A 14,106-nucleotide genomic window follows, 5' to 3' on the forward strand; every position below is an offset into this window, starting at 1 on the left:
TCCAAGTCCACAAACCCATGAAATACTGCAGGACACCTGCAGGAGCTCTTACAGTGAAGTAAAAACTTCTCTATTTTTTCACATTCCAAACAATGAACACACTTAGAATTTTGTGCTCTACATCTACCCCTACTTAACTGCTGAAATTAGTCAGTTCTTTCATTAAACGTCTATACTCTTACACGTTTAGTGCATATTTTCTATAGACTTTATTTTTATTTGCTTACCGAATAAGAGCATTGAAAGTGTACAAAATTATTTCAACACTGCAAATACACATCAGTTTGGTTTCAAGCATTCTTAATCACTGCAAAGATTAAAGATCACGTATATCAAGTGCACATCTACTCAGTTCCACAGGGATCATTTACTCTTTTAAGTAATTTTGGAATAATTTTTTGAGTAAAAATGAATAATTATTCAGAAGTTTGGAATGTGGTCCTTGAGTGTAAATAACCAACCATCCAGAGACTGTCCACTGTCTTCTTAGCTGATTCAGAACAATAACATTAATATAATATATCTAGAAAATTATTAATGAGTCATAAAGAAGGATTGGAAAAAAACCCAGCATCTACAAGCAACATCAAAGATATTGCAGCAGAAATCATAATCCTTAGAAATTTCAGGAAAAAGTACAGGATGTCACAACAACTTCTGTTTGTCTTCATAATATCGGCTTTGTTCTGCCATGAGCATTCTGAAAGGGTAAACGAGACTCCTGGGTTTACCCTCCAGAGTGGCACTGACTTCACACAATCCAATCCCTGGCCATTTCTCAGGGAATTATGAGATACTCTCACCAGCAGCACGTTTTAACGCAGTTTAGTCACAACACGCACTATATCAGCATGTCCTGAAGATATTCAGAGGACAAAGCCAATAGAGAAGTAACTTGTCTGAGTTATATTGTAGAAATATTAATTCTTCTGCCTACCTGGTGGGAAACTGTTCAGCATTAGGATTGAGCACAATCTTATCAATGATACAACCAAACCCGAAACTCGTCAGTGCTGAGGTAACGAATCAGCCAACACAGGCCGGCCCGGCGGGACAGCGCCTTTGCTGCTCTCCCTCCCAAGGCAAGGCTTTCTGCTGGAAACCCGCCTTGCACAGGTAAGGATCGCAGCGAAAGCCTTCGGCTGCAGATTCCAGCTCAGCTTTCACGGGCTGCCCAGCGCTCACACACACAGATACCGTGCGGGGCACGGAGCGGGGACACCTGGGGCTTTCATCCCCAGCCTCGCTGCAGCTCCCAGCGCTCCCTCTGGAAAGCTTTCACAGCCGACAGCGGGGGAAGCGGCTTTTTCCGTCCCACTGAGAGCGGGGTGAAGTTGGAGCGCCCGGGAAGGAGCGGGGTGAGGTCGCCTCAGAGCGGGGCTGGGTCTGGCCCGCGGCCCGGAGCCGGCGGCAAACCCGTCCCGGGGGAACCTGGCCGAGCCGGCAGCCCCGTCCCGGGGGAACCTGGCCGAGCCGGCAGCCCCGTCCCGGGGGAACCTGGCCGAGCCGGCAGCCCCGTCCCGGGGCACTGGAGGAGCCGGCAGCCCCGTCCCGGGGCAGGGTGCGGGAGCGGCGGGGCAGCGCAGCCGCCCGGAGACTCCGGCGGGATGGGCGAGGCTGAGGACTTCGCCCGGCGCCCCTCCGGGCGCTTTCGAAACGGCGTGTAGCCGCTCCAGTACATCCTGCACAGCGGCCAAAGGGTGCATTCCGGGGGGAAGTCCCAGCCGAGCTCCTGCCCTGCCTCCCCGCCGAGCTCTCCCTCCGCGGCCCCGCTCTGCAGGGACCACCCCGCGCTCCGCCCGCCGCGCTGGGCGGCGGCTGCCGAGGGTCGGCGGCAGCCCCCACACACAGCGGCCTCCCCAGCCTGGGCTGAGAGCACAGCGGCCTGTGGGCGCCCCGTGCTGCGGAGGGGACCGGGACAGAGCCACCTCCCTCCCGCTCCGCGGTCCCGGAGCGGTGCAGGAGCCCCCAGAGCTCACAGACACGCTTGTGCACAGAGCAGGAAGCAGAGAGGTAAGTCGGCTTGAACACTTTCAGCCCTGGAAATTAAACTCGCCACAAAGTTTTTGAAAGTGAATGAACTTTCTCCGTAGCAGGATGGAAAGGAAAGTTAGTCCGAAACAATCTGCAGCAGATACATTTAAACCTGTTACACAGCCTGCAGCAGGGAAAAACAAACAGACAAACAAAAAGCAGCCCGAGGAGCTCTTCCTCCTACACTTTACACAACCAGGCCCGACAGCATTTGGTGGTAACATGAAGGGTTAATGTCCTGACAAAGCCCCATTGTTCCTCTGCATTGTGTTGTCTATGTTGTGGACATCCCTGGGAGAGGGTCATGTTTTACATCTGCCAAAGAGGATATTCTTGTTTCTCGTCTGTAAACAGAACAGAGTGTTTCAGGCACAGTGACCAGCTCCTTTTCGTTTCAAGATCAGTTTAGAAGAAAAGGGGTAGGATAGTGCTCATGCAGAGGAACCACTGAAAGAGGAGGGTGGATGTGAATCAATATGGCAAAAAGAATTGTGCATTGAAACTAGCGTTTTAGTCCATTGAAATTAGTGTTTTAATCCAGTCAATCAAAACGTGTGCTAGATTTATATTAAATCAGAGTGACTTGATTTTTGACCTCTGCACTTCAGAACTCAAAAGCACCAAGGTTTGTGAATCATCTACACACTGACTGTCAAAGCCACTTGACTGTTACAGCCAGGACACTGCTGACTGACTTCACTCCCAGCTCTCTCTGCAAGATAAAAATTCCCTCAGGTGTTATTCTGCCAGTCCTGTTCCACTGGAAGTAAAAAAAACCAACAAAATGAGAAGAAAACCATGAAATAACATCTAACTATATAGCTGAAAAATATATGGTGGAGAAGATTTAAAATGTACTACTTAAGTTACTTAAAAGGAACATTAGGTTTAGCTTTTTTGGTTGGCAGTTCAGCCTTCTATCCCAGACTGAGCGTGACCTGTCTCGAGTCCCTTAGAGAAGTCTGTTTTCACATATGACCCCAGACAGACTTGCAGCTGTAGGTACCCATGGATTACATCAGCCTGATACGGTATTCAGAAATGTGTTACAATGACACAAAGAGCCCCAACACCTGGTTTCAGAATTCCACTGCCCGCCTCTAGCTAACCACTGTGTGATTAGATGTATTATTACACTGTAGCAACAGTTTTCCTGCCAAGATGCTCCTGCTTTCCTGATTCTTGTACTCAGCCACAGGCCCTGCTGAATAGCAGCTTTGTAAATACAAGCTTTTTTAAAACAAGCTCCAGATTTTGAAGCTCTACTGCAATACATTGTATTTTTTAGGAGTGTATTTATTTTATGTTGCTGTCATACGCGTTTCTGCAGCTCTGCTCACTGATTGCTGAGGAACATTTTACTAGATGTTCATAAAGAGGTCATGACATAGGGGGGACCCAGAAAAAGACATCCACTAAGGTCCAAAATATGTTTTTTGTAGGTAGTAAGTCCTACCCCTGTAGGACCACAACATATAAACCTCCCAACTTCTACTTCTTTCCTTTTGACACAGCCACCGCAACATTTAGAAGAGCTGACCATAAAATTATAGTTCCCTACTGAGACAGAGTATCTTTCCCAGATTATCAGGGCCCAGGCCCATATTCTACCAACCCCTTCACCAATCTGTTGCTCCTGTACCAATAAAGTCCTGTGGCCCACCAGTTCTGAAGGTTAAACACAGGTATTGCAAAACCATAACCCTCTTCACCACAACCAAAACAAGTAAAAACCTCTTGACCTTTGCATCCTCTGCTGCATCACAAGAAGCTGATAAACATTTTTCTTCAAGAAAGAATCCTTTAATAGACTTCACCTGAAGGAAAAAAAAAAAGAAAAACCTTGACACTGTCCCCATCTTCAGCTGGGAACAATTTTGAATTGTTTTCCATGTAAGGAGAATCAGCTGTACAAACTTTAGGCTCAACATCTTTTTTTTTTTTTTTATAGAACAAATTGTTCTCCATGGCTGGCTGTTCATTCAGATGTTCTGGGGTTTGTACAGCCCCAAATGAGTTTATTTAAAGTTTTTCTAAGAAAGGTCAGAGAGTTATGCTTCTTTCCATCTGTTCCCGGAGAGTAAAGGAACATACTTTTGAAAATGAGATTGTGTATAAAATTGTAATTGTACATGGAAATTTTTAACATTTAGCAGCAATTTACACCTAATTTTGTTACAGAGGGTTCAACATATTTCAGGAGAATGCTTGCTTATCTCTTCAGCTGGACAGTGCTGAAAGAGATAAATGACCCTGGATAAGTTGCTGTCTCTAGAATACCTGACAACAGCTTAGACATTGGCCAGGAAGCAGTATTATTGTGCCCAAGGACACCCCATTTCACTGATTGTGTAGACCAAAAGGAATGGTTTCAGGGGGAAAGAGCAGGAGAAACCCTTCAGGCTGGACAGCAGGCCTGTGACACAGAGAGAACCTGGCACTGGGTGCCTGTGCCCAAACCAGTGCAACACAGAGATAAACCTGTGGTACTTCCAAGGCTCACAAGCTTCTCTGAAAGTAAAAAAACTTGCCATTCCTACTCAGCCTAAGGATCTGGTGGTGTTAGATTGTACCTGCACTCTTGGAAGTTTAGTAGAAATGCACAGATAAACAAATTTTGCTTTTCCCTGTGTTAGGAGACACACCTGCAAGGGTAGTTGGAAATGAGTTTGTTACATCTTTGTTTTGTGAAGACACTCTCTGGCAGAATGTGCAGTGAGAATACTCATCATTTCCATTGTGAATTTCCTCGTGTGATATCACAGAGAAGTTTTTGGAATAGTTATTGTTCTTAAATTCTTGCCTATTAGAGATGGATAAAGAGAGACTACAAGTAATGCAAAAGTTTCCGCCTCTTATGGGTTTGACAAATACTTGAAAATGTTCATCTACCCCAGGATCCAGAAGCAAATCAAAATCAGACTACATATAATATAGGACATTATATTTGACTGCTGCATAGACCTCATTAAAAGAATAAAAAGACAGTAAATGATTACTGGTTTACCAACATTGTTATTAACTTTATGGATAGTGAAAATGGGTAAAGTATATACCATTGTCATCTAAAAATGACTGACATTTTTGAGGTAGTAATGCTTACATCTTAATTGGTATCTTTGGGTTTTTTCCTAGGGTAAACCACTGGATTTTTGACAGAAATTCTGCAAGAGTGACTGTCACTAAAGATGTCATATTTAATGAAAGGATTTAAAGGTCACAGTCCTGTGATGTGCAAAGTAGCAGGAAACCTGTTTAAAGCACACACATTAAAGAAGACATTGGGCATCAGTGAACAACAATTGAAAATTTCACGTGCATCATCTCAGCTGAGCTCTGAGAAGGCGAACTCTTACAGCTACATCATTGTAGGAGCTGGCTCAGCGGGCTGTGTATTGGCCAACAGGCTGACAGAGGACCCGCAGAGCTCCGTGCTGCTTTTGGAAGCGGGCCCTAAAGACACCCTGCTCGGCAGTACAAGGCTGATGTGGAAGATCCACATGCCGGCTGCTCTAACCTACAACCTGTGCGATGAGAAATACAACTGGTACTACCACACGAGAGCCCAGCGGCACATGGATAACCGGGTGATGTACTGGCCCCGGGGCAGGGTGTGGGGCGGCTCCTCCTCCCTCAATGCCATGGTTTACATCCGCGGGCACGCCGAGGATTACAACCGCTGGAGCAGGGAGGGGGCTCCGGGCTGGGACTACGAGCATTGCCTGCCCTATTTCAAGAAGGCACAGACGCACGAACTGGGGCCGGATCGGTACAGGGGTGGGAGCGGGCCCCTGCACGTGTCCAGAGGGAAAACAAAGCATCCCCTCCATCGGGCGTTCCTGGAGGCAGCCCAGCAGGCAGGGTACCCCTTCACGGATGACATGAACGGGTATCAGCAGGAGGGCTTTGGCTGGATGGACATGACCATACACCGAGGTAAAACATAAAGGGGTCCTCAAGTAATTTCTATTTCTGACCCAGAAACGATTTTGAAATACGGATGTGTAATCTGCACCGAATGCCATTTGAGTTTAGGTGCCAGCTGTGGCACTCTGTACTTACACCCCACTCAGCAGTTTGCTGTCGGTGTGCCCTGCATTTCATTGCAAGTTGCAGTGGTGGGAAAGTCCTGATTCTCAGTTAAATTCTGCCATTCTGAAATTTGCTATGTTAAAATAATATCTTTAACTGTTATATCAAATCACATTTGCTTTGAACTCTATAAACTCTGTGAAGACTTTCCCTCTATGGAAATCCTGGTGGTTATTGGCCAAAATCTGAAGCATCCTGAGCATGACTGTTTTGATGTTTAATGTAAATATACATTGTAGGTCAAAGATGGAGCACAGCTAGTGCTTATCTTCGCCCAGCCATATCACGCCCAAATTTCTCAGTTGCAGAGAAGACACTTGTAACAAAAATCTTGTTCCAAGGAACAAAATGCATTGGTGTTGAGTATGTGAAAAATGGGCAAAGGAAAAAGGTAAGAGATTTTTAATTTCTAGTATGAAAGGTATGAATCAAAGCTAAATTATATAATTTTTAAAAAGTCTATTAAAAATGGAACTTTACTGTGCAAAATGTTCTCTTTTTTAGAGGTTATAATGTTTCTTACAGTATATGATTTCTTGGCAGTTATTTTACAGTGGATGATATTCCAGTGGTAGGTACTGATTTAGAGATTAACTTCATCATCCCATTTCCATCTCCCAGTGCTGAGGGGACAGGCCATAACTTGATGTTACACAGAGTGTTGTGTAAGATGTCTGACTGGAGCCTGTGGTGCAACCCTGCCCTGTCCCAGCACATTCAGCAGAGTGCTGCAATGGGGATGTTTCTGAAAAACAATTCTGGCAGAGGAAAATCTCTTCAAGCCAGATACTGAAATCTGAATGGCTCAAGGGATAGATGATAAACCTTGCCTTACGGCTGGCTGCGGAATTAATATTTCTGAGTTTCAGTTCAACTTCCACTGAAAATGTGATTGTGTAGGAGGAAGCTTGAATTGCCATTACAAAACTCTGTGGTTCATTTTATGCCTCTTTCAATCCATTGACTTCTGTAAGACCTAAACCATCCTCACTTTCCTTAACAGCTGATTATGGACTGGTCTGTAACTAGGATATTGTCCAAAAGGGGTTTGTCTGCTAATAACCTAAAATATTTAGTCACAAATTATTATTTAAAAATTACAAAGTGTAATAATAATATCCTAGAGAGAGCTGAGTATAAATCTTGATGGTTTGAATTCAGTAAGCCTTATAAAGCAGCAGACAAGTTCTGTGATTGAGCACCTGCCAGTATAAATAAGCTGTTCTTTGATTTTCTAAAGCACAGATCAAATCTGCTGCTTTCTAACTGGATTGCAAATTATAATCATTTTACCAATATGAAACAGAAGTTGCAGAAACTGTAACTGATTTCATAAGCTATTAAATTTCTGTGAAAACAGTAACTCTAATTGCTGTTCTTGTGCCATTATCAAGATCAATTTTGCTGAAGAAAGTCTTGGAAACCCAATTACACATGATCAAAGATTTTTCTAACTCTGGACCATTTAATTGTGAAATTCTTTAATTGCTATGAATTTTAATGCATACTAATATATGTATGAATTCTACATAGTGAATTACATATATTTATATCATGTATTGTACAAAATACACCTTCAAAGTATTTCCCTTCCTTCTCTCTCCCCCACTCCCCCCACCCCCCAGTATCAAAACTGCAGAATTAGTCTGCTTTTACTTTCTGGAAAATTTTATACCTGTCAGGATGGAAGAACTAATCACTTTATTGCATTATAAACATCAAGGTGAAGCAATTGACGAGACTGAAGTATTTTTGTTTTTACAGTCTATTTTAGATAGAATCTCTTTCACGTCAGTCAACAGCATAGCGAAAAGATCACCAAACCTGATTCAAAAATGATTCAAAACCTATTCACCAGCCAGTGACTTGTTATTTGTCTTACACTGAAGTCCTGGAGATCTCCCAGGACTCCAGTAAGTTCACTGACAAAAACAGGAAAGGTAGACTGAAGATTTTTAAGTTTAGAATCAAGCAGAAAAGTATATTTATACTTTATATTTAATATAAAGGATGAAAATGTTTTAATGTATTATAGACTAACCAAAAAAAAAGTGTATCAAAGTCAATTTTCCCTCTTTGCATGTTAGCTGTGACATTTTGAAAAACTTTGTGTAGGCTACAAATAACTACAGTGCTGACTTTGCAGTGGGTTTAGACTGAGCAAGCATCATTTGAATGCTGCTCTGAGCAAACTGGTACCAGTTCTGTGTGTACCATAAAAAATGTTAATAAGTTAAATAAGTTTGTATAACATGCAAAATACAGCTCTAGGTACTGATTTGACAGACTATGACAAGGTGTTTATTAGCCTTAGCACTCTAAAGATTTCCCAGAGCAAAGCAATAACAAATAAAAGATAACAGCACTGGCCATCTGTTGTCCATGTGGGATAAATAGTGGGAAAATACTTTTTATTATTTTTATTATTATTATTATTATTACACTTGGATGTTACTGTAGCAACAATCTCATTTACCATCATTCTGTACAGCTGAGGTGTCATTAAAAAAGGACAGGATTACAAATTAGTATGCATTCCATGCTGATCTGTTAAAACTCCAAGTCAAAGGTAGGGGAATAATTCAGCAGCCTGTATCATGACCAGCTCAGGGCTCAGGCCAAACCATTTGATGACAAGACTGTCAGCAAAACAAAATTTATGCTTGCAGTCAATTTAATCAGTAGTGCTTTAGTGAATGGAGGGGCTTTTGAGGACTACCATGAAATCAAACTTGGTTGATTAAAAAAATATGAGTTCTTGAGAATTTTTGAGCTTTGACCATGTCTATGAATTTCAAATCTTCCTTAGGAGTTTCAGTTTTAATTTATAAAGAGTTACTGAAAATGGCAGAGAAGCTTAGCTGCCTGATCCGAGTGCCACAGGTACTTTTTCCCTGACAAGTAGGACAGGAGCTGGGCTGAATGTTTCTGTGCCATACAGTTTGAATGGATTGTAAAGATGGCAATAAATACAGGAATGATCAAAGTAAAAGCTTGATTACTTCTCTCTGTGGAAAATTCTGACAAGACAGGAATACATTTAAATGAGAAAAATGTGAGGGAAGGGTGTCTAATCTGTTCCAGAGCAGAATATCCAAAGAGCAGTCCCTGATGCTGCTTGCATTCAGCTCAGGCTTAATAATCTTAGAGCTTTTGTGCTCACTTCCTTTTAGGTTTTTGCCAATAAGGAAGTTATTTTAAGTGGAGGTGCCATAAATTCTCCCCAGCTGCTTATGTTGTCTGGAATTGGAAATGCAGATGATCTAAAAAAACTCGGGATCCCTGTTGTTTGCCATCTTCCTGGTAATTTTTTTTTTCTTCTTTCATCTTCCTATGGATGCAAGTGAACAACCATTAAATCAAATTAATCATAAAATTGAGTTTTCTTTATATCAAGTTACAAAACACATGTTGAAAACATGTTTGTTACAAATCAGTGGAAAGATGGATTGATTTTGTACAAATCAGTGGAAACATGCATTGATTTTAGAACTAAGCAACAAACTCCTACTCTTTCTTCACCACATTTGACAGTGAAAAATGCCTTTCTGAAGGCATATTTTTGTAGTTAAGCAGCACACTTTTCATTATGAGTTTTGAATTAGTTTTGATCCACAACAGATTGTATAAACTCCCACTGATATAAATATAAAAATATAGAAGAAATAACATGAACTTTTCCTTAAAGCTAAAGAAGTAAGCACCATATTTAGAAGCTATATCTGGCAATATTAGAACAATTGATTTAACTTCCTATTTTCATTCTTGTTATGCTATGTTTATGTAAAACCTTATTCTGACATGAGCAAAAGGCAGATGTGGCTCATGGCCTTGGTCTGTGTCATCACTGCCCTTGCAAGATGTTCTCTGCTTGAAACACAGTGGGCAATGCTTCTGTGTGAAATAACATTTTTTTCCCTCTCACTTTCTTCTCCCTCCCCGCTTTCAGGAGTAGGCCAGAACCTTCAAGATCATTTGGAAGTGTATGTCCAGCAAAAGTGCACCAAACCTATTACTCTCTATAGTGCACAAAAGCCACTTAACATGGTGAGGATTGGTCTGGAATGGCTTTGGAAATTTACAGGTATGAAGCAACGTGTGCAATCATTCTACCATTGACTGATTCAGAATTATGACAGCCTTTTATCTGTGAGTTTTAGAGTCTGGGAGCTTTAATATATAATCTTTTTCATGTTCTGGGAAATAACTGGAAGTTGCAAATGGGCTTGAACTATTTCTTTTCCTCTACACTGGAATATTTTAAAGTTTTTGTATCTTAGGAATGAAGGAAATTATTATACACCACTTTTAATATTCCTATATCTCGCACAAAGACAAGTTCTACATTTTAAAATCAGTGCTACTAAGAAAAGCTATTGCAAAAAAGATGGAGAAAATATTCTATTTTAAATCAATGTGATGTCAATAAAACATATTGTTGAAGTGACTTAAGTTTTCTGTACAATTATCTCAAAAGAATTTGTTTCTTGCTCTGATCAGAATCCTTTTGGCCTGCAAGTAAATGTGAGTTGACTTGCCTTAAAATGACACAAGCATTTTACAGTACCTCAGTTGTACCTTAAAAATAATCTGTTAATATAATCCTTGATGTCAGTTAAATAGCTTGGCCAAAGTCGAGCTCTACATCACTTGCTGAATTATGTTATTATTTGGCAACTTATTCTGGGTATATGTGGCTTTTTACCATGCAAGTAAATATTGAGGGCTAGCTCACAGTTTTAAACAGAAATGAAAATAACATAAGCACATTGCAGGGCTTTCATCTTTCCCTTCAGGGCAGGCACTGTGGATGGCTCTGCCTTTTCCATGTGACTGATGGGATAACAGGAGTGCACCGAGGGAGCAGTGCAGGAATATCAGCGTGTGCAGCCAGTTCCCTGCACACCTGCTAAGATCCAAATCTGCTTCTGGAGACAGACCCTTGGCCTGCCAGTTACAGTGAGATAACTGTAACACCCCACTCTCAGACCAGTGGGATTTCCCAAGTTATGTGTATTTACATTTATCCAGGAATTAAAAAGCAGATGAAAGCGATGCACACTGCTTAAACTGTGAGCCGTTCATAATGGATTTGCATTCCTTGCAATTGACCCTGGACATAGAAATCATTCACAGTCGTGCAACTAAGGGTTAAGAACAAGTGGACTTGTTGCTCTTCCAAGGTATTTAATGGCATCTAATCCCTCCTCTGCGCTCTCTAGGTGAGGGAGCCACTGCCCACTTAGAATCTGGTGGTTTCATCCGAAGCGAAGCAGGGGTTCCTCACCCCGACATTCAGTTCCACTTTCTTCCTTCCCAGGTGATTGACCATGGCCGGGTTGCTTCCACAATGGAAGCTTACCAGGTGAGTTGGAGAGAATGTGCCAGTAAGGTTTTGGAGACATTGGCACAGAGCTTTATGCTCCATTATAGATGTTGAGAATTTGGCTATATACTGAAAAATATTTTTTTCAATATAATATGAAACAGACTGCTTAACCTCCTTCATTGGGGAAAAAAAACACAGTCTTATTATTTGATATTGCCACCAAATTAATGTTAGTTTTTATCTCTAGGAAAGAAGGCAAGAACTGAATTAAGTATTCACTCTACTGAAGTGCCCTAGAGCTGTAGCTTAGGACACAATTTTGTAGTGGAATAAGGTATCCCCTGTTCCACTGTAGTTTAGACAAAGGTTTAAGTGAAAATGTATAGAAACACACATTTATTCACTGGCACAAATCCAAGCCTATTTTCAGATTATCATCTTGATCCAAAACTCTGAATTCCAGTTCTGGGGAACTGTCTCTGAATAAATATGTTTTCCCTTGTTAATCTCTTTCCTTCAGAGACACAATAATTTGGTCCAGTTGCTGATTGTATTAGAGTGCTCTGATACTACTAAATTGGAATAGTTGTATTTTAAATGAAAAGAGCAGCTGTGACTTGATGTGACAGGCATATTTCCTCCCTGCAGTGGAACTACATATTTACAAAAGAAATATAAAATGTCAAAATTTTCAATGGTATTTTCCACTATCTCTGGTTAATGTTTACATTTGCTGAATTTGTAGTCTGTCTAAATTGAAAAAAAAAAAATTACCAAAAATCCCCCATGCTGAGTTTGGAAGTAGATCAGGTGGGATTGTGTCACGAGCACAGTGTGGGTGTTGCAGGTCCACGTGGGACCCATGAGGAGCACAAGTGTGGGCTGGCTGAAGCTGAAGAGCTCAGACCCAAACGAGCACCCCATCATTGAGCCCAACTACCTGTCAACAGGTAAATGCAGCCTCTCCTTGCTCTGGTGTCAGCTTATTTCACACCTGTTCCAGTAGCTGCTTTTTGTACCTACTCAATACCAGTTCAGAAGTGCTGGTTGGTACATTGTTATTTATTTCTCATTTATAAATAAGTCAACTAGTATGAAAAGAGGTGATTATGGAAAGCACTGTAGGAAGAATTTCCTGTTGGGGATGACATGAGAATTGACAGTATCTGCTATGTCTTGCTGTTTGTTTCATCACCACCTCTCCTTGTGAAGGAATGAATTTCTTTTGCTTCTTTGTGCTGAGACTATTTTCCTTTTCCTAGATAGTGGGTACAGCAAGATAAAGTGCAATTTCTCATAGTTCACTTCTTCTCTTTTGGGGTTGTGCAATATAAGTGACAGTTTTGTTCACAATGAATGGAAATATCTGCGACTTTGAAAAATATTCTGCTTTATTATGGCTTTCAGCAAGAAGTGAGAGACTTCCCTTCCAGCATTTTTTCTGCAATGCTGCTTTTTTCTGTTTTGCATTACTGCTAAATTAAATGTGTACATACAATTTTTTTATTTTCTCTCTATACAGAAAGAGATATCTGGGAGTTCCGCCAGTGCGTCAAGCTGACCAGAGAGATCTTTGCACAGAAAGCTTTTGAAAAATTTCGTGGGCCTGAACTTCAACCAGGAAATCATGTTCAATCTGACAAAGAAATAGATGCTTTCATAAGGCAGAAGGCTGATAGTGCTTATCATCCTTCCTGCACCTGTAAAATGGGTCAGCCTTCAGACAGCACTGCTGTAGTGGATCCCCAAACAAAAGTAATTGGTGTTGAAAACCTGAGAGTAGTTGATGCCTCAATAATGCCCAGCGTTGTCACTGGAAACCTGAATGCCCCAACTATCATGATAGCAGAGAAAGCTGCTGATATAATTAAGGGCCTCCCATCACTTCAGGAGAAAAATGTTCCTGTATATAAGCCCAAGACCTTGGAAACACAGAGATAAGTAAATATTCTCATCCTTTCATAAAATTTGCTATTTAGGCTTTCATCCAAATGTTGGTATCTCATACTGAATCATGAAAAACAACATATCCTATTAAAATAACTATTAATTTGATTTTTTTTTTTGGTACCTACTGTTCTTTTAATCAGTTGGCTTAAGTTCCTTTTTTAGAATTATAGAATATACTGGGTTTGAAGGGACCAATCAGGATCATTGAGTGCAAGTTCTGGCCCTGTGCAGGCCACTCCAAGAATCATAAATCTAGTTAAATATGACTTTTTGTGGTAAATTCAAATCTTCTGTTGAAGAGAAGTTGTTTCTAAATGACAAGATGCTTATACACATCAGTGAGAAATACCACATGATTGCACAAGGGATGGAAGAGATTGATGTGTGCTATTTTGAAAATGATTTTGTTATTTGATGAATTCAGACTGTCTGAACTTCATGTTCAAGAGCTGAATTAGTTTGTATCAGAATTCATAGGAAATGGAGGAACCTGCATGTGCTCAGAGTTTGTCAAATGTAGTTTTTACAAAAGGGATGCATGGTTTACAAATCCTCACTCAAAGTTAGATTTCACTCAGCTCAGCAGTCTCCAACAGTATAGCATTCAGGGAGAAGACACAATGTATTTATTGGAAACTTATTTTGCTAAAAAAATGCAGAACTGGAGTTGATATTTATAAAAATCAACTGGAAAATTGTTA

General features: G+C 41.1%; 1 protein-coding gene across 2 annotated transcripts; it reads left to right on the plus strand.

The window, feature by feature from the left end:
• The first annotated feature begins 822 nt into the window (after nt 1-822).
• CHDH (choline dehydrogenase) lies at nt 823-14,106 on the plus strand. 2 transcript variants are annotated; one of them, XM_023935436.2, is made up of 8 exons: nt 823-1,116; nt 5,170-5,970; nt 6,366-6,517; nt 9,300-9,429; nt 10,076-10,210; nt 11,349-11,491; nt 12,303-12,405; nt 12,978-14,106. In XM_023935436.2, the coding sequence occupies exons 2-8, from the start codon at nt 5,223-5,225 to the stop codon at nt 13,394-13,396; spliced, it is 1,830 nt and encodes a 609-aa protein (XP_023791204.1). In that variant the 5' UTR covers nt 823-1,116; nt 5,170-5,222; the 3' UTR covers nt 13,397-14,106. The 2 variants fall into 2 exon arrangements, with proteins under 2 accessions (XP_023791204.1, XP_023791203.1); XM_023935435.2 differs by lacking the exon at nt 823-1,116 and adding an exon at nt 1,727-2,013.

Source organism: Cyanistes caeruleus, chromosome 11 (genome assembly GCF_971803275.1).
Source record: "Cyanistes caeruleus chromosome 11, bCyaCae1.hap1.1, whole genome shotgun sequence".
NCBI classification, from domain to species: Eukaryota; Metazoa; Chordata; class Aves; order Passeriformes; family Paridae; genus Cyanistes; species Cyanistes caeruleus.

Coding starts and splice junctions, on each gene's coding strand:
- CHDH (XM_023935436.2), top strand. CDS start 5,223: ATGTCATATTTAATGAAAGGATTTAAAGGTCACAGTCCTGTGATGTGC. Junction 5,971..6,365: donor GGACATGACCATACACCGAG/GTAAAACATAAA, acceptor TATACATTGTAG/GTCAAAGATGGAGCACAGCT. Junction 6,518..9,299: donor AAAATGGGCAAAGGAAAAAG/GTAAGAGATTTT, acceptor ACTTCCTTTTAG/GTTTTTGCCAATAAGGAAGT.